Here is a 19326-nt window from a genome sequence, read left to right as displayed (position 1 = left end):
CGGCCCGATTCCCATACCTACATAGTCTGTGTGGAATTATGGTATTCAAAATTGCATATGCCACTGTTTACATAAAATCATAAAGCCCATTTTGGCAGGACCCTGGCAAGCGCGGCCAGAGGGTTTGGCTGGGAGATGCCAGCGTGCATAAAACTTAAAGTGACATCTCCCAGCCAAGATTGCAGTTTATGATTTTACAGTGTGGGACGTCACTTTTGTGCTAGCCCGCGCCCGCAAAAATGTTTTTATTTTTTGAGACCTATCAGGGTTTACATATATCATGTAAAATACACCAAAGTGACATTTTTGAGCTCTACAGAGCTAGGGGATTCTATAAATATCTTGCCAGCTCTGTGGCACTGCTCAGAAAAAAGTTTCACTTTTTGGGTGGTTTGGATTTGGGACACATAGACTTACAGGCCATAGTATGGCACTATGGAGGTGCATTATGCATATAGACTATGTATTAAGTGTATATTATGCACTTATAGTGGGTTTTGGAGCATTGCGGTACAAAACCAAGGCCTTGTATTCATAGGAAAAGAACAAGTTTCTTTGAGTTCGGGTTGGAGCTAGGAACTGGCATCTTGTACTTTGAATTTCCACTTTTGAGAATTTGCCTTTTCTTCTGTGCTTGCTCTTCTTTATCCTTTGATTACAAGATTGGCCACAAGATCTTCCTGGTAGCTTTGTCAACTTCATCATTTTCGTTGGAGGTTTTGCCATTGCGACACCAATTAAGCATCTGTTGAATCTCTTCAGCCATAGCAATTTCTTCTTGTTGATATTTTTCTAAGAGAGGAGTTTTGAATAGACCACAATTATCCTGATCATTCTTGCTTTCAATTAAAATAGGGTTGTCTTTGTCAGCAATAAGGACAACAGGCGGTTTTCAAGGCTGCAAGAAGGGTTTCAGCGGCTTTTTTGGTTGGCTTGAGGAGGATTTTCTTTGAAGTAAGGACTCTTTTCTTTGTCTTTTGATCTGAGCTCTTTGTTCTGTTGTCATATGTAGGCGCCATCTTGGAGGGTGGGGAAAGAAATCTTGCACTTGGACTCGTGATTTTTACACTGGTCACCCCCCTAACCCTCCCCACAACCCCCGGGGTATCGGGGGATTTTTGTGAATTTCTCAAGCCCAACATTTGGGACACCCCCAGGGGGCTAGCACAAAAGTGGTGTCCCGCACTGTATGTAAAAAAATCTTATGCAATTTTGAATACCATAAATTTTATGACATGGCCCATGGGGGCCTGCTTGCCCGCAGCGCGTTGCCATTCGCCGATCGGGAATGTGGAGCCCCTGGCCCTGGTCAAAACCAATCCACATGGAAGCATGTCTTGTCGACAATAACTTCCGGCCGAACCCAGCAATCTAGTGAAACCGACAAACTTGTAGCGTCTCTTCGAACTTTTAGCTTGCTCTGAATCTTGGCCAGAGATGTCGTACGGTGGTAATCAAGGTGTGTTCTGATTACCAATCTTTTTGGTTGGGACGTCGATCTGAAGGCAATCTTCGAATCATGAACTGAATGATCTGATGGTTATCAAAAACCAGCTTACGGGCAAGGAGCCGGCTATCCGCCTCAAAACCAGGGCTATGGACCTCCAAGTGGCCAACCTCCAAGCCAGGGCTACGGGCCTCCAAGCGGCGGACCACCAAACCAAGGATATGGTCCCCCAGGCGGCGGCCATCCCCCACAGCAAGGCTACGGACCTCCAAGTGGCCAACCACCAAGTCAGGGCTATGGAGCTCCGACCGGCCAACCTCCCAATCAATATTCAGGCGGTCATCATTCCCAGGCGCCTCCTCCTGGCGGACCGCCTCCCGGCAATCCACAGCCGTCGGGAGGCTCGTTCAGACCCAGGCCTCCCACCGTTCGGATTGATCCCCAGTTACGTCAATGGTTTGCGGCCGTCGATAGCGATAACAGCGGGAATATCACCGCACTCGAGTTGCAACAGGCCCTCGTAAATGGCGATTGGACCGCCTTCGATTTAGATACCGTTAAAATGTTGAGTAAGTCAGACTGATCCTCCAAAACCACATGTCTGAGGCCCTTGAATGGACAACCGAGAGCTGAAAGACGGACTTCGACGACGCTTCCAGTGAACATTTTCGATACTGATAGAAGCGGAACCATCGGGTTTGACGAGTTTGCTGGATTATGGAAGTACATAAAAGATTGGTAAGCGCTCCAGTCTTTGCAGTTCAAGTTGTGATTTAATTTCTGACTCTATTTGCGACAATGAATATATATTTAGGCAAGGTGTATTCAGACACTTCGATGCCGATCGCTCTGGGACGATCGCCGGAGATGAACTCCGCAACGCGCTCGATCAGGTATGCTCATTTTGGTTTTTTTCTTTTTTTGAATGTATTTTCTCCTGATTAATTGAGTTATTCCGTTCGCAAACTTGCTTTTTCCTAAACAGTTTGGCTTTAGGCTTCCGCCTCATCTTCTCCAAATGCTCCAGAGAAAATACGGTGAGTTTTTTCACCACCCATTGGGCAGCATCGTAATCTTCTATTAAAAGATGCACATTCTCGTCGTGCAACCATATGTTCGTGGCGTTTCTTGTTTCTTAAAATCGTTCGAGTAATGTCTGACTGGTTGGGTCAACTTCAACTCTCTCCTCAGTGATTGCTCCCGCTAAAGGTACAGGCTCGATAGCTACTCAGCGCAACCGTGAGGGTGGAATAACCTTCGGTAAGTTTCTCCTCACCAGCGCTCTTGTGTAGTCAGTAGACTGATTTTGCACCCTGAAATCAACAGATCGCTTTGTCCGGTGGTAAATACATTTTATTGTCACTCTACATATCCGTCACCTCACTCACCGATCTTCACAGGCGCCCTGTCGCTAAGCTGAGATGATACACATTGCTATGCTTTCTGCCAGTTGTGTTGTCGTGAAATCGCTGACGGAAGCGTTTCAGCGTGCCGATACCGACCGAGACGGCTGGGTGCAAATGTCATACGAACAATTTTTGCAGATGGTCTTAGAGGTCAGTCTCTCTTCCTCTTTGGTATTCGTCTGGGATACATCTCTTGCTTTATGCCACGCTAAACACCATCCTTGCTTTCGCCAAACAGGCCCCCTAATTAGTTCACGCCTAAGTGTGATAAGAAAAAAAAAAAAAACTGCGTAGGCATTTTTTGATTCGGCTTGAACGCTCTGTTTGATTCGATTTTAAATGCGCACGCCGAAGCATTGGTAAATTTGTACACTTCGAAGAATAAAGAACAGCTAAATAAGCCTGCTCCGTGTATGTTCAATGTAGCTCTCCAAACATTCTTCCTATAACTCTGAAAGGTCTTTTTGTAAGAGCAAGTGAATCTGAATAACGTTCGGCTGAAAGTCAATGAAAAACTGGCCCCATATTGCCTGACTGCACTTGATTTATTTGCGGTGCATGCGCAAGGATCAATACCCCGAAGGCAAACTGTCCTATTTTCTAAAACTGAACTCATGACATGTGTCGCTGGCATATTTATAGGGAAGGCATTTTGCAAAGGTGTCTACTCGACCAGCCATTGCACCCTTACCCAATGAGGCCGGCACTGCTGGCAAAGAGACCCGGTTTATGTGTGCCCTTTGCTCTCATGTACTTTGGACTTGGTGCAAGAAAACCTTGTAACATAATGGCTATTGTAATTACATACAAGCTGCGAGGCTTCAACATGGGTGTCAACTTGGTGCTTGGACTTGGGATGCAGGTGTCTTCCACCTGGTATGTAAGACAAAGCTGTCCCTTTTCTGAGAGGGAGAGGGCAGCGGAAGAAGGAGGTTTGTCGGGGGCTGCCGCTGAGGAACTTGAGTGGATGACGTAGCCGAAACACCAAACGGGCAGAAAAAAAAGAACAAAAACGAACATTCGGGAACAAAAACCAACGGGTGCATGTGTATAAAAACTTGCCCATCGCACCCGGACATGAAGCACCTGACCAGAAACCACCAAGAAAACCATCTCGATTCTTCACTCACCACACGATGTCGTTCCTCAAGCCCCGCCTGATCACTTCACCCACCAGACTCATCCACCACCCGCTCAAACCAACCCACACCTTCAGCCAACTGACTTCGAGGTCCATATTTTCTGCTCCATCAAGACATCCCAACGGCTTCAATCGAACCACGGCCCAGCGCTGGTTCTCGTGCTCGAACCAGTCGGCAAGCCAAGTCAATCGACTCTCTGTCTTCGAGCAAGCTAAAAGCCAGAGTAACTACAAACAGATCTTTATCGCTTCCGCTGGGCTGGTCGGATCGGTAAGCGCCCTCTTCACCCCAACCAACAAACCCATTGGATATATGGGCGTAAAGAAAACTGAACTGACTATCTGGCTTTTCTATCGCTATCCAGCTTGTTTTGCTAGATGGATTTCTCAACCGAGATCAGAGGATCGAACCCCTCAGCCAAGCGCAGAAAGAGCTGCTGAATTCCAGCTTCCAGCATACTGGGATTGGCCTAGCGATCACCTCAGTGCTCGCCCGATACATGTTCAAAAATGGGCTGACGATGCGGATGATGGCGATGAACCCATTAGCGGTAGCTGGGTAAGTGACCAAGCCCCTCACATCTGAACACTTCGAGCAGAGCAGCTGATTGACGTGGCATGCGATCCCTCTGAAGTCTGGGTTTGGTAGGCTCGATAGGCTCAATGATGGGCACCCTGTACACCTCTCCGGACAACACCGTCCAGAAGTACGGCTTCTGGCTGGCCTTCACATCCTTCCAAGCCGCCACCCTCTCGCCCCTCTATTTCTATGCCCCCGCGATCCTCTCTCGAGCGGCACTATACACCGTCGGCGTCGTCGGCTCGCTTTCGTACGTCGGCGCGACCGCCAAAAACGACCGCTTCCTCTACCTTGGCGGCCCCCTTCTCGCTGGTGTGTCCGTCGTTGCCCTCAGCTCCCTGGCGCCGCTCGTTCTACCAGTCACCGCGGCTAGAACTCTCATGGTTACCGAATCCATTTCTCTCTATGGAGGACTGGCCGTGTTCTCTGGCTTCGTCTTATACGAGTGAGAACCATCTACTTCTCCTGTGCTCATGGCTTTTACACACATTAATTCAATTTTTTATTTAAGCACACAAAAAATTCTGAACCATGGGCTTCTGGTTCAACAAGGTCGAATGAAACCAGATCCGGTCAACGAATCTGTCGGCTTGATTATGGACTCGATCAACATTTTTATCCGACGTCAGTGATATTCCCATTTTCCTTCTTTCTTTCTGCCTCGTTGAATATTTCGGTCGATGATGATTGCGAGCAAGGAGCATTCAAAACTGACGGGAGAGGTGCATTCTTCAATTCCCATTGTTATATCCCACATGGGGCAAAAACATACACAGTGGTTCAAATCCTCGCCATGCAATCTAACAACCGAAAATGAGAGGATCACAACAGCAAACGAGCCGTGACTCAGCTCTTGTGAAGATTTATACACGGATGCACGGAAAAAGGGTCAAGAAAGCCCAGATACTTTTCTTTTTTGTTACTCCGGTAACTAGGGTCATGTCTGTACAACGCCCCAATCAACCACCCAACCCATGATGCCTTGTTCATCATTCATGTAACATCACTCCTCACATCCCCCCTCGTCTCTTAGGTAGTCGCCGCCAATGGCAAATTCCCCCTCACTGTTGTGTACATTGTAAATCGATTCAATCATAATTCCATTGGTATCATAAAGTCATGGCCCTGTTGCAATGAAATGAGTTGAATTAGGTGTTGGAATTTGGCATTCAGAATGCGTATTGATTGTACATCGTCGCAAAGCTAATCTTTGACTTAGCCCGGCAGAAGTCAAAAGGGCGGAGATGGCTCGGATCAGCACCGTACATCCAAGAATTTTTGGCACATTTCCATAGGAATTGATTCACTGTAGAATAGGAAACATTTACCGCGGTTTCATTTCATTTGCACAATCTCCTGAGGTACAAATCTCACCGCCCATCCCCACACAAGAAAAAAATTACAACAACTCAAGTTATATGGCTACGATGATATAGCTAATAATGGTTACGGATTTGTGTATAACCAAATTTTTGAAATGTATAGATTATGAATTGATAATAGATATGTGAAACACGACAGTACAAGTTGACAACAGGACTCCTACACTGATCTGTTTTTATATTTGGGCTTTTGATATATTGTTGGACAAGGTAAACTAGTTATAGAGGGAAGAAAGAGAAGATCCAGGTATTCCTTCAAGATTATATCAAGTAATGCTATTGGTGACCGGCAAATCAAATTGACTAGAAAGAGGATAGCCGGCAGTACTAAGATTACGAGCCGCTAATTGACCGTTTATAAAGCTACCGTCAAGAGAAGAATCAACGGCGCCAGGCACACCGCCACTAACATTCCGGCTGTTGATAACGGGTTGATGGGTGACCGGATAAGGCAATTCTGCGAATGGCGAGGCAGGATTTTGGGGATTGTCGAAGCCGACACCAAACGGGAACGAAGTTGTCGGTGGGTTCAAGGATGTGGGTGAAGAATTGAGCTCTTGATTGTTGAACATAGACGAAAGTAACTGGTTGGTGGCAGATGATGGGGTAGATAAATAGGTGGCTGAGGATCCATCCGAGTTGTTTCCACTGGTGGTATGTTGTGGGGTGCTGGTAGTGGCAGCGGCTGACTCGGCAGAATGAAGATCAAAAAGATTTCCGAAATCAAAGGTCTGTGGAACTCCTTGAAAACATGGCGAGCTGGTGAGGCTAGCAGCAGGCCCAAGATTTTGGGGCTGTTAAAAGTTGAGTGATAAAAAGAGTTAGCCTCTGTGCGTTTCGGGATGACAGAAACCAAAAAAAATTATCCGGGTAGAGGATTGGCATTGTGTAGGCTTACAAGATCATGGTTGAGCTCAAATTGGTCTGGCCATGTGGAATTTTGTAGTAAGCTCCGCAATAAGTTCTCCATGAATCGCGAATCTTCGCCAGTATATTCACCGGTTGTTGATCCTTCAAACAGATTTTCTTCGGGATTTGCCGCCGGTCGATTGTCAGTTTGATTTGGAGGGAAATTCGTCATCTCTGGAGCATTCGACACGGTGTCGGGTTCCGACCTGCCCCGCTTAGGGGGTCGACCATCAACAGGCGTAGTACAGCTCTTGATCCTTGCCCACTTGCTCAACGCAAAATCCAGGACAGCATAAGTTCTTCTCAAGATTGAGCTCATAGCAGTCTATTCGCAAGTTATTCGTCCCAGATGATTATAGTCAGCCCAGGAATCCCGATTTCTTGTTTGCGCATGACGAATGTGCTACTGACACATTTCTTGAGTACATTTTTTACTTTCTTGAGCTCGTCTGCCACAATGTGGCATTTCTCGTCTTCATCGCTCGAGTTGTTGGTTAAACAGTAAACGGCCAAGGATATTGTCGCAGACAAGACAAAGAACTGTATAGGTACTGAGCATTGCAATATCCAGACATTCGGCAAAGGTGAAAAGGTCGGTGAGCTGCAAAACCCCATCTGCTGCGGGGCTTGACCATATAAAATGCGACGGTCAAGATCACATTTTGGATCAGACAACTTACCATTATCAAGTGGGAATAATTCCGCCCGATGGATAGCCAGCATAGCTCCTGTGGCGACGGAAGAGAGGAAATAGTTGGTGTGATTGATCTCAAGAAAAAGCAATTGAAAGAAAGTACTAACTTCCATAGTAGTAGACCTGTTCACGATGCATTTTGAGGTCTTCGATAGGGGCGCCGTCAACTTCCATCAAGAAGCCTCTGTGAAGCCGGATCATCGCCGCCGCAAAAACCGCAAAACAGCCCAACCTATCGATAAGCAGAACCTGCCGACCTGGCGAGCTTGTCGGTAACAGTTTGAATGGGGGCGTGAATGCGCAAGTCGCTGGATTGAACTGTGTCTGTATGGTCTCAGGCCACTCGAATTCCAGGTCTTTGAGCTTTTTGTGGATGGCCAAGACTTTTTCATGTGTTGGAGGCTCGGCAGGGTTGCCGAACATGATGCCGATTTCTTGTGAGATCCGGGATACTTGGAATCGACATCGAACCCCGGTCATGATGGTGTGAGTAGATCGAGGAGCGCGGGGCGTCTTCAGATGGCCATCAACTGAATCGAAGTCTTCGTCAAATTGGTCAAGCGGTAGCTCAAGGCCCGAAAACTGCGAAAGAGGCCGCAGTCCGTGTTCTTGGCACAGCAATCCGCCCATTTTATAATGCTGGCATAACAAGGCAACCATCAACCTCCTTCGATTTTGCTTCGCCAAGGCAGTAGCGTGTTGATGTATCGGATGCAAATCTGGATCGATGTGCTAGATGGTTTATTGCATCAGGGATGTTTTTTTTTTCGATCAAGCAGTTTGACCAAACTTACTAAGTCTATCTTCATTGATAGATCTATAGCTTTTCCTATGAAGTCCAACGCCAATCCCAGCGTCTCTCCGTTCTGTGCAAAGGTAAGGATAATTCTAATCAGACTTGATGATTCCAAAGGGTGATCTGATGAGATACGGGAGCCCACTAACCGACGTATACCTAATAGGAAAAGTATTCGTGATTGAGGAGAGAGAAAACAATATAAGTTCACATTGTTCATTATGTGCGTATGAGCTGTATGCAGGGGAGTGGAGGTGATGAACGACTGTGGACATGGTGAATTAGAAACTATAATTACAGAGGAAGCTGAGCCAAGATTGCCATGGCAGATATTGAATCGACACTGGGTGCCGCTTCGAATTCTGAATCGGCCGAAGCAATAAGGTACCACAGAAGAGAGGAAATCGTCAGTAGCTTGAATGGGATTGGATGCTTGTGACTTAATGGTAACGGCCGAGAGACTCAACTGCCAACTTCCAAACAGCTTGTTGCGGCTCTAAACCAGCGCAAGGCTAAGGCGCGCTGGCCTTTGACTGAAGTGGGCAGTTCGTAGTTCTTCAAAGCCGACTCTGATTGGACGACGTTATTGAATAAGCCCAATCCACAAACGGAAAACAAAATGGCTAGCCAGTGTGCTTGGGCTCGCTGATCCGTGTACGAAAAGTTGCGCTTGATTTGGTCATAAACTTGTTCCCAGAAAGTGGGACGATGAAGGATCCGGTCTAAAAACAGTCAACCTGTTATACACAGAAATCTTCAGCTATCGTAAAGCCCATAGGAAACGCAAGTTTTTGCAAGCACTCACCACCAATCATGGTGTTTTTGACCGGGGAGAGGATTTTCCATACGAGAAGCATAGAAAGTTGATAGTCAGGTATCATCACAGCATTGCGAAAGAGGTTATTGAATATCCACGTACGCATCCAAGCTCTGTGGTATTCAAACTGTTCCAGACATGCCTTGATCTGGATGCAATTAGGCAGCTCTGCCATGATGCCCTCAAATGTGGTGGGACCTTTTCCAATGCCAAGCAGACCTTGCAAAATCGGCGAGGTGGTAGATGATGAGACAAGGTTCTGTTTGTTCAAACCAGGTGGAGTCACCGGACTACCAGATCCCATGTTGAACGTGAACACGGCGGGCTTGGCTTTCCTTTCTTCCTCTTGTGCATATTCTTCAACCTGCGTGCAAGCAAAGCAGAGGTGTAAGTTTGTAGTTTTTTCTGGAAAAAGAAGAAGAAATGTATACCTCTTTGACCGAGATTTGAGCGTTAGGGTTTGACAAGGGTCGCTCGATCGGTAGCTGGGGTATGGCTTGGTTTAAGGTGAACCGACTGAGCTGGGTTGCAATATCGTCGACATGATAATTTGTCACCGGCACTATTTCCGGTTTGGTGACTGCGGCGGTGGAGGATGGAGTGTGTTGCTTGACGAGATCGAGGAGATATTCAACACGGGTGTCGAGGGCCTGAATGTCTTGCTGGATCCTGAGGCGGGCAGGGTTCTCTTGCCTGCTCAAGAAGTGGTCCCGGTGGACTTGACCTTTGGACTTGATGAATTGAGGACTTGCACCTGTCCAATCGCATTGATCACCTTCTCCCCTGGAGACACAGGCGAAACCTACGGGAGGACCCATGCAGAATATGTTCACACAAGGTTGAAGATAGGGGTTTCCAGAAAGAAGGAAGAGGAAATGGGTGAGCTTTGTGGGTACGGTTTATCTGAATCTGGACAGCTGGGATGAATGTTGCCCCATGTGGCAACGATGGCTCATTGAGCTTCTTTACTTGATGATTAATTTACGTATTCTCTTAGGAACGGAGGAGCATATATATAGAGAGAAGAAGAAGGCCGGGAGTGAAAAAGGGAGAAGAAAAAAACACCGACAAGGAAGTTCGCGCGAGCAGGCGCATCGCCTCTTGCGGCACTGTCTGCAAGAAGTGAAAACTCTCTTTTTTTTGCGGGTGGGCATGGGGAGAAATCGATTGCTCGGATCGATGAAGATGAAGTCCTGGGCGGAAGTTGATGCCATCTGGGGTTGATGTTCAGCTTGAGCGGACGCATGAAGATCATCTTCAGCTAGGTTGGGCGGGAGCTGGTTGGGCGGGAGCTGGGATGACATCATTTGCTATGGGTTTAAGCCGAGTCCTGGAGAGCCAAAGGGACGGAGAGGTCAGCGTTCCTTCGCGCTGTGCATCTGGGGATCAAGGATGAAACTTGGAAAAGGCCTGGCCAGGCAGCGCTGGGGAGATGCGTGTGGCCAGGGGGATGGGGATCAGAGCGGAATAGCGCGATTGATGAGAGACAGAGTGTGGCTGTCTTGCCGAGCTTAACTGCACATGCAAGTCCACAGTCCACTTGTGGAGTGTTCTCGAGAGCGCTGGCGAATCAGCTCTGCTCGAGCGATAAAACATATGTATGTATTTGAATGTATCCCCAGTGTTGGATCAAGAAATGTATCAAACCTTAAGCGGGGGCTGTAGCACTCGGTCGCCTTGTTCAATAGAGCAATTGAGAGAGGAAATTAGGCGTCTCCGATGGCGAGAAGATGGACGGGGATGAGGGTACAGTAGAGGCGGGGGGTAGAGAGGGAGAAAGAAAAACTTTTAGGAGCTTTACATTTCTGCAGCCACCGTAATGTGATTCGGTAATCACGGCAAGGTTTTACTTCAGCCAGCGTTTGAGGTTTGCTGTACACGCATACATAATTATCGATATAAACCCCCGGACCTCCGAAACAACTGGGACGAGACCAGGATTTCCAGAATGTTAAGCTTTCACTGTGAGATGTGTTTGATACGAATCTTTAGCTTCCTAACAAATGTCTACGCTCCGGCAAAGCACGTTTCGTACATAAATAAGTATTTAGATGAGATGAGGTTGATAAAAGAAACGTTCGAGGAACGATCAGACTGAATGAACCCCCGCTCCGTCAGAGGAATTCCGGGGCGATTCGATCGCTCTGGAACAGACGGAACAAACCGGTGGGACGCTCGGGATGGAAATCCGGGCTATATTGCAGCTCGCCAGTCCAAAGTTGAGAACCAGAATGTTAAACCGTTAAGTATTACGTGTTTTATGTATAGCCATCCCTCAGAACGCGTCTTTGGCAAGTCACATGCCCTCCCGGCCACCAGACCAATACCGCTTCAACAATCATCCACGAGGATAAAAAATATGATATGCATGGGTGGGTGACCTGACCAATCTTATCTAGGGGCCGGCGCCATCCTTGCCAAGTTGTTGTACTGAGAAGACACTCAGATGGATGCAACTTCAGTTTGTTGCGTGTTGGACCAATATCGGTGCAGACAAAATTATGGCAATCTGGTCTCATTTAGTCTTACCGTTTCTCTGGAGTGGGTCATGTGATGTCAACAGCTTCGTCTATTACTGACTGGAGTACGTCTCCACAGAAGGCGAGCGGCGTTGAAGCGCTCGGCTGTGTTGCACATAAATGCGTATGCGTTGCCCTGGGCACGCAAGTTCCTGTGTCAAACTTTTAGCTGACCCAGCTCGTATATTGGGGGAGGGGAGAAGTAACATACATACAACTTTGTTATGGTATGATTATTTCCTTTTATCCTATCTTTTGGCCGTGTTTGTCACATTCTGATTTGAAGAAAAAAAATACCTGCAGCCTAATAAGGCAGTTCAGGTCAAGATCCGGCCAAAGGAATTTCTTGTATGCAACATAACAGGACCCATGCTTGTTGTTGAGCAGCTCTGACACAGCCAGCACATCAACAAGATCAAAATTTGACACAACCTTTGGGTCTGCTGCTCCGGTTGAGGGAGAAATGGTTGGGGTTGTCCAACCGTTCAAACCTCGGTTGCCAAAATAATTGCCCAGCAAAGACCCTGGCAAGTTGGTACAGCTTGGACTAGCCCTGCAAGGATGTATCCTTACTGGGAGACTGGTTTCACTTACCGTCAGAGAGCTTGCAAAAGGGAGATGCTTTCAAATCTGAACCGTCGATAACATCGACGCCTCATTGAGAATAAGTACAACATAATATATTTGGCCCAACAGATCGAAAATAGAAGTTACATAAAACCCACATTGCTTGAGAAAAAGAGAATGAATTTGCGAGACGAAGTGGTTGATTGACCATCGAAAAAGAGTTATGCTCTGGGTGCTTTCATGAAATAGTTATGACCTGGTTGCGCGGTCATGAAAAATGATCAATTACGTGACAAGCGGGCAATCCCAACGCCTATGGATGGTCTGATTGGCCCGGGGAAAAGTCGGACGTTGTGCGAGAAGGCTCCGGCTGGATATTCGTAGGACTGATCAGCTGATTCCATTCCTCCGTCGTCATATACTTTTCGAGTACTCTAAATGTCCACAACGCCCTTTCCAAACGACGCAAATCCCAGCTGTTGTCCAGTCCGGCAAACTCCTGAAGCGTCACTTGCATACACTCAACAAATCTCTTATAGAAAGGGAGGGTGTACTTGATTGGACCCAGACTGTTTTCGAAGAACGAGGCGGCTTCGTCTGAGAAGACGGCGATTAGATCCGGCGCTTCGAACGACAGAAAGGCTGAAGGATATGAATCGCAAAATAGTGATTGCTTTAGTTCACTCGGATAGCTGGCAACTCCTGATCAGAAAAAGAAAAGCTTACCGGCAGCCGTGGCTGGCCCGATCCCTCTGAGCTCGCACATCGTGGTGAGAGCGCCCGATTGCAAGGCTTGATCAACAGTCCGACAAGCGCTCAGCAGCTCGAGGGCGTTTTCGATCACCTTGTCCACGCTTTCAGTCGAGTTCTGAGAAACTAGAGCCGGCAGAGTCGCCCGGAATTGGCCGCGAAGCAGCTTCCAGCGTAGGACTCTTAGTAGCCTGTCCTTCGAATTCGATTGCTCATTTTTAGACTTAGAAAATGGCGCGTTCGAGAGTAATTGGTCGAGCTCGCGTAATTCTGTTTCTTGGTGCTTTTTCAAGAGAAGGGCCCGATGATAAGTTGAAACCTCGGAAAGCTTGGATAACAATGCGCTACTTGGCAAGATGTCGCGTTCATTGACGTGAGCAGTATGTGGGTGAGGTGACTTTTTCGATTTCTTTTTTGGCTGCGAAACTTTGGGTTGCCCTGGATCGTGGGGCACGGATCTTTTGGATGTGGATGAAGATGTGCGACTGTTAGATTTGAGGGATGCTTGACGAATGTTCATCTCGGTTTCATTCCTCAATTTGTTTCGACCTGTGAATATTCCTTAAAGTTGAAATGTGTCTTAAGCAAGGGAAATGTGGCAAGACAACTCAGATTGTCTTGATGTTTTAGTGACATGTGACATCTAATCTAAGCACACGTATATGTCACAGGTGTTAGTCAGTGAAAGAAAAGCAATGGACAAAGTGACGACTAAAACACATGGGCTGATGAAAGGAAAAGTGGCGAGCGGCCGAAGAATCTTCAAACATAGATGTACTAGTAGAATAGAAAGAAAAGGCCTGGCTGCACAATGTGTATTGTGAACACGCAGTGTCAGATTGGCTATAAACACACTGAGACTGCAATAACTGTTAACTCAGTGCAGCAACCTGGGAAAACAATGGGTCAACACATAGGGAATCATGAGTTTTGAGAGATGGGGAAACTGAGACCCACAAGCTCGTGAGCCCAGAGCTTCTCATTTGGCTCCCTGCAGATGACCAACTCCCCAAGGGATGGGTTTGTGGTCCGGTTGCCTAAAACCAATATCTCGATCAGCACATCGCTGCCTTGTAGCGACCAATGTTTTGTTACAAATTTCACGAAGTGTCTGACTCATGTCTGACTCACGTGGCATTCGCAGGAGCAGTGAATTTTCCGGCCAGAGAGGCGATCGTGAACCTTGTCGTCCAAGCAGGTTCTTCGCCTGCCTGGTTAAATTGGTAAAAGTAAATCTGAGCAGTTATTTCGATTTAACCAGGAATTTGCAAGGAAGCTCGTGTCAGTTCCTAGTAGCAACAAGCCGGTGTTTTAAAAGAGAAAAAAAAAACCCCCGACGGAAGAAAGATTATTCACCGCAGAGTTCGGGGTGACTTTGGAGCAAGGCGCGGAGTACGAGGCTGGGCCTTTGGTCCCGTCCATTCCTTTGAAGACGTTCTTGACAACGTTCATGTTGAAGTTGGAGCCGCTCATCAGGTCGACCGAAAAGCTTTTCCATTTGTTGCTGGTGTCTAGGTTCCAAGAAATCTTGCATGGCTGGCCTTCTCGGAAAATTTCATTCGGACCGGGTCCAGTGGGTGTAACGGCTATTGAGAAAGATCAGCCAATGTGAGTTTTCCTTCGTCACGCGGTTGATGATTGTTCCTTCGAGCACACAGAAACCAAAGAACCAAGAAATCGCTCACCAGAATACACCGTGCCGAGGAGTGCCAAGTATACGATAGCAATGACGTTCAACATGTTTAGTGGTTGGATTTTTGATGTTGGGTGAATCTCTCGAGTTTATTGTGGTGACAGACCAGATGCTCCTGAAGTATCAGACGAGCTTGATGAGGACGGATGAAGGCGAATAGCGTCGATGTGGTCAATAGGTATTTATGCAAGCTGGAACATGCCAGTGGTGGGATAATTACAGCCATCTGGGAAATCATTGCGCGTCGCGAGGAAAGTGTGACGCAGGGTGCCGCAGACGTCCCTCTATGTTCACATCCTTGATCCTCCCATCGTGCTCCCTTCACATCTCGACGGCCCATGTCAGACACTGATGCAGAAAACGGGATCACCAATTGACGGATTTTCCAGCTCAGCGGGCGAAGCTGGCAACAATGAGACACGCACAACCCCCACGTTAATATTCCGAGGCGCACTAGCAACGCACGGCACTTCCAGCTTCCAAGCGTCCCCCTAGGAGTCCACTCCGGCCGGTCAAGGGGGGATTCTCCACGGAAAGCAGGTGCCTCTTGAGGCGGACACACTCGGCGTGGAGCCGCCGTCCTCGGCCAGCATGGCCAGAGTCCTGGCTGCCTCCCATGGGGCACGCCGGGCGAGGGAGGCCCTCGGCAAGAAGGCGCAAGGGCCTCGCACCTCCTCACCGGGGAAGACAGTCTCGGCAAGCGGGCACATCTTGTCGCAAGGTGTGCGCGCTCATTGGGAGGGAGCTCTTTCACTGATGAGCCATTACTTATCCGCCCTTTCGGAGCCGAGCGAGCACGCGCCGGGATTTCTCACTGGCATGCTGGCATGGCGTAACCTCCGGCTGCCGGGGGCCCGAGACAAAAAGCGTGAGACAGCCGGGTAGCATGTATCAGCTGACCGGGGGCGTCGAGTTACAGAATGTCTGGGCTTTCTGGGGAAGAATCCTCTTCGGTAAGTAGGGAGGAGGGATCCTATGCGGCGAGCAGCAAGCCACCCCGGGGAGCGGGCAGACTGCAAAGCTGCTTGCAGCGCCTGCCGGCAATGTGTTCTTCGGTGATCCTAGCTACATACATACAATTTTGTTGGTTTGGTGCATTGCAAATCTAGCAGATCGAGGCAACTAATTGCTTCGATAGCGATATAGGAGACCGACTGCTCGCGCATGGACGCCATTGCCCTTCGCTATTTCTACAAGAAAAAGGATATACATACAACGGACGAACGGGAGCGCTCAAACGGGTGCCTGGATAGTGGGAGAGTGGCCCATCACACCTGTCGCCGGTCCTCGATCTTGATATTCATGACCCCATGCCCATCCTTGCCCTATGCACAAGCAGCAAACACACGCGAATGATGAGCATCGAACCGATGTGGCGATGTGCGAGGACGAGAAGGGAAGCGATGGGTGGGGGACTATTCGACGACAAGGAAGTGCGGGGGGTGGTGTTGACGTACCGATTTCCAGAGCAGCTCCCTCGTCCGGCCCAGACTCTCGATATCCCCAATGCGCTCCAACACGCTATCCAATCGCGCTTGGAAATCCGGCTCGCTGCAGAGCTCCCTGATCACGTTCAAGAGCACGATCGAGTTGGGCTTGATACTTCTTCCCCGGATCGCCCATTAGACACACATTTCAACCATCTCTTTCCCTTTCTATCAAACGGGGGAAAAAAATGGTGATATGTGTTTGCAAACTTACTGATAATCAGTGTCGATAGAGATCATATTTTCGTGGTCTAATTGTGAAAGGAAGTCCGTACGAGTCTGGCCCATCACGAGGCATCTTAGTGTTTCTTGGGCAGTCTCGAAGCTCTTGATATGCAGACAGACGCTCGAAGGATGAGCAACTCAGATACATACCATCACCTGCCGGGCCACCGAGTATGGGATCCCCTTCGGATAGTGCGAGTGGTGTGCAGAGCCGGGCTGCGATGCAGCGGTTTCTTCGGCATTCTTGACCAAGGCCTGCATCAGTAGAAAGGATGCGGACGCCCATTTCTGTTCATCCATGACGTCTGACAGTCCACATCAAAGTAGAAATTTGGGAAGAAAAACCAATCAGATCTTCGAAAAAACTAGAACTCAACGCTTGATGCTCACCATCGTCACAGTCCTAGCAAAATAAGAGGAGGAACTCTTAGTCTTCATGGTTGTACGTTAAGGATTGAGGTATGGGCAAGAAAACGAAAGACAAAGGTCGCTCATACGTACAACAATCAAGCCGATCCGAGATAGAAGCCATTGTTTTTCCCTCTCGATGATAAGCTTAGCAGCGTGAAGCATATCCTTATGTTTCATGCAGCCACTCAAATGAGCGATCCGGCCGCCGACGAGCGTCCACAGAGCTTCGATCTCGGGATCGTCGGCGGGCCGGGCTTCGCGCCAGAGCTTCATGCGCTCGGTGCGGATGGCGCGGACGGCCTCCTGCTTGGTGAGGTCCTTGACGGTCAGGACCGACATCCGCGAGGCGTTCTTCTTCAGCGAGGCGTACGGCCAATGGTCGTCTGAGCAAAACACGATCGTCACGATCCCCGCCTGCGACCACGACTCGGCTCGCTGTTGCAGCTGCAGGAGCAGACTGTACGAGCCCTCGTCCTGGCGCAGATGGCTGCCAACGCCCCCACATGGTCGTGCTCAGTCTCCGCTGCCCTCAATCTACATAAAGCTGGGTAAATCGGGGACTGAACTGTATGTTGTTGAAAACTAAGATCAATGGCCGCAGGTGTTTCGTGTGATAATCAACAGCAACCTTTGGTTAAGAATCGGTGAGAGTTAGTCCAGAGTGATAGGCGCGGAGATCGGGAGAGAAAACCAAGCCGACCTTTTCCAATTTATTCAACGCGCGCTGATGCCCAGAGAATTGTAATATTTCGAAGTGGAGAAAAATCAGTTATATAATAGAGCGCGAAGTGGAGGGGGAAGAAAAGGACCTCGATGTCGACCAACGGGCCACCTTCCCTAGGATCTCTCCTGGAGAACAAGCCGCCGATATAATCTTCCGCATACTCGAAATTGAGACATTTGCCCAACCGAAGCCTAAAGATCTCCAAGTTATCACTGCATTCACACACCGCAACCCCTGCCCTCGCACACAGAAGAAAAAAAAGCATGGTTTTGGGTGAGTTCTGGGGATGTGTTTGGTGCTGTCAGGAGGGACGAGAGCCCTGGAAGGGGCTTGTGTTGGATGGAAGACTGACCATCGGCTTGGTTCCGAGTCATAGCGTCCGCAATGAGCGAGAACTTGCCGGTGCCTTTGGGGCCTACAGAGCAGGAAGAATACAGGGTCAAGATCGAGAGAGCGAGATGTAGGATGGGACTGGTTACCAGTGATGAGCCAATACTGTCCCGCAAGTTTTCCGTGGATGATCTGGTCGATGAGCTCCTGCTCCCGCCGGGCAATCCACACCACCTCTTCCACCTGCTCTTCATCCTCGCCCTCCGGACACCCATCATCTTCCTCCGTGCTCACACCGGGCTTGTAGCTCGGCCGCGACAGCTCGGGCTTGCGGGGCACTCGCTCGGACGCCTTGTTCAAGACCAACACTGGATCGTACCCTTCCGTCGTGTGTCAAAGTGTTTCGCTTATGTCAGGGGTTTTTCGTGGTGGTCGTTGACGAAGGGGGGGACGAGGAGACTGACCGGGCTCGAAAGCGACGGCCATCTTCTGCAAGACCGAGTATTTATACCTACGAGCGACGACGCCGGGGCGATCAGACTTAGAGCGCAGGGACGGAGGCCAACGAGCGGGCCGAAGACATACCAAGTGTGGTAGAGATACCTGGAAGGCCGAGGGACACGCAGATAAGCCCGTCCGAACCGGGTACACAAACAGGAGCCTGAGCTGGAGGAGGAGGAGGACTGACCCGCCGAATCCGAGGATGAGGACGCCGCCCAAGGAGCCGAAGACGGCCTGGGCCGCGACGCCGTCGGTCCAGGAAGAAGACGGGCGCTCCTGCTGCTGTTGGCTGGAGGAAGAGGAGCCGGCGGAGCTGTAGGACGCCAGGCGTGGGCCTCTCGCATTGGGGTGCCACGCGGGACGAGCAGGGCGGGCGGACAGGGCTCGGGAGAGGGGCGTGACCAGCTGGGCGCTCAGCCGGAAGCTCGCAGGCGTCATGTTGTGATCGAGGCCTTCGGGCGGTGTCGTTCGTGGTGGCTAAACTCTGGGGCACGCGGGAGGCACAGACGCAGCGCTTCCGGCTGTCAGACCTTCGCGAGCACTGGGCTGAGAAAGGACCGCCAGCGGGACCAGCAGGAATGGGATGCCCCGATATAAACACCCGTCCATGATACAATCACGGGGGCCCTCTATTCAATTGCATACAACAGGCGCGACAACAGGAACACAACACGAGAAAGAAACAGGCAGCATTACAGCACGCAGCGGCGGAGACGAACGCGCCGCACAGGCGGCATAAAGAGCGATAAAAAGGCGGCCGCTGGCGCAAGAAAGGCAAGGGAAATCGACTAGCGGAAAATATGTGGAAGGGTGTGTGAGGAAGTGGAGAGAGGGGTGCATGGTCTAATGAGCGAGACGAGGCGGGAGGGACGGGGGAAGAACAGGGCGAGGGAATATCGAACAAGACGTATAACTTATGGCGAAAGGAGCAGCCGAGAAAGAAGGGA

At 49.3% G+C, this 19326-nt stretch overlaps 7 protein-coding genes across 7 annotated transcripts; 2 read left to right on the top strand and 5 right to left on the bottom strand.

Moving 5' to 3' along the window:
- Positions 1 to 1235: 1235 nt before the first annotated feature.
- On the top strand, positions 1236 to 3100 carry PtA15_4A264 (uncharacterized protein; the record flags this gene model as incomplete). Its single annotated transcript, XM_053168130.1, has 9 exons — positions 1236 to 1334; positions 1396 to 1459; positions 1555 to 2016; positions 2107 to 2185; positions 2262 to 2340; positions 2433 to 2484; positions 2639 to 2738; positions 2898 to 3003; positions 3092 to 3100. The coding sequence occupies 9 exons, from the start codon at positions 1236 to 1238 to the stop codon at positions 3098 to 3100; spliced, it is 1050 nt and encodes a 349-aa protein (XP_053019370.1).
- A 579-nt stretch (positions 3101 to 3679) lies between these two features.
- Positions 3680 to 5391, top strand: PtA15_4A263 (uncharacterized protein; the record flags this gene model as incomplete). The annotated part of the gene is made up of 6 exons (XM_053168129.1): positions 3680 to 3729; positions 3830 to 4265; positions 4360 to 4553; positions 4630 to 5019; positions 5086 to 5198; positions 5351 to 5391. 6 exons carry the CDS (start codon positions 3680 to 3682, stop codon positions 5389 to 5391), a joined length of 1224 nt encoding a protein of 407 aa, XP_053019369.1.
- An 831-nt stretch (positions 5392 to 6222) lies between these two features.
- PtA15_4A262 (uncharacterized protein) lies at positions 6223 to 10479 on the bottom strand (the record flags this gene model as incomplete). Its single annotated transcript, XM_053168128.1, has 12 exons — positions 6223 to 6750; positions 6855 to 7190; positions 7277 to 7416; positions 7546 to 7593; positions 7667 to 8291; positions 8354 to 8425; positions 8505 to 8514; positions 8654 to 8717; positions 8823 to 9077; positions 9275 to 9536; positions 9604 to 9974; positions 10242 to 10479. 12 exons carry the CDS (start codon positions 10477 to 10479, stop codon positions 6223 to 6225), a joined length of 2949 nt encoding a protein of 982 aa, XP_053019368.1.
- Positions 10480 to 12571: 2092 nt separating this feature from the next.
- PtA15_4A261 (uncharacterized protein) lies at positions 12572 to 13528 on the bottom strand (the record flags this gene model as incomplete). Its single annotated transcript, XM_053168127.1, has 2 exons — positions 12572 to 12900; positions 12985 to 13528. The coding sequence occupies 2 exons, from the start codon at positions 13526 to 13528 to the stop codon at positions 12572 to 12574; spliced, it is 873 nt and encodes a 290-aa protein (XP_053019367.1).
- A 352-nt stretch (positions 13529 to 13880) lies between these two features.
- PtA15_4A260 (uncharacterized protein) lies at positions 13881 to 14748 on the bottom strand (the record flags this gene model as incomplete). Its single annotated transcript, XM_053168126.1, has 5 exons — positions 13881 to 13898; positions 14015 to 14045; positions 14140 to 14243; positions 14365 to 14594; positions 14694 to 14748. 5 exons carry the CDS (start codon positions 14746 to 14748, stop codon positions 13881 to 13883), a joined length of 438 nt encoding a protein of 145 aa, XP_053019366.1.
- A 465-nt stretch (positions 14749 to 15213) lies between these two features.
- Positions 15214 to 15411, bottom strand: PtA15_4A259 (uncharacterized protein; the record flags this gene model as incomplete). The annotated part of the gene is made up of 1 exon (XM_053168124.1): positions 15214 to 15411. The coding sequence occupies one exon, from the start codon at positions 15409 to 15411 to the stop codon at positions 15214 to 15216; it is 198 nt and encodes a 65-aa protein (XP_053019365.1).
- Positions 15412 to 15969: 558 nt separating this feature from the next.
- Positions 15970 to 18817, bottom strand: PtA15_4A258 (uncharacterized protein; the record flags this gene model as incomplete). The annotated part of the gene is made up of 14 exons (XM_053168123.1): positions 15970 to 16026; positions 16159 to 16303; positions 16403 to 16467; positions 16564 to 16718; positions 16804 to 16816; positions 16915 to 17311; positions 17391 to 17452; positions 17525 to 17548; positions 17634 to 17782; positions 17901 to 17963; positions 18028 to 18258; positions 18343 to 18389; positions 18464 to 18481; positions 18567 to 18817. 14 exons carry the CDS (start codon positions 18815 to 18817, stop codon positions 15970 to 15972), a joined length of 1677 nt encoding a protein of 558 aa, XP_053019364.1.
- Positions 18818 to 19326: the final 509 nt, after the last annotated feature.

The sequence above is a fragment of the Puccinia triticina genome, chromosome 4A, assembly GCF_026914185.1.
Source record: "Puccinia triticina chromosome 4A, complete sequence".
Classification (NCBI taxonomy): domain Eukaryota; kingdom Fungi; phylum Basidiomycota; class Pucciniomycetes; order Pucciniales; family Pucciniaceae; genus Puccinia; species Puccinia triticina.
Note: the sequence above shows the minus strand (reverse complement) of the source record. Positions and strands in the feature narration are given on the sequence as shown.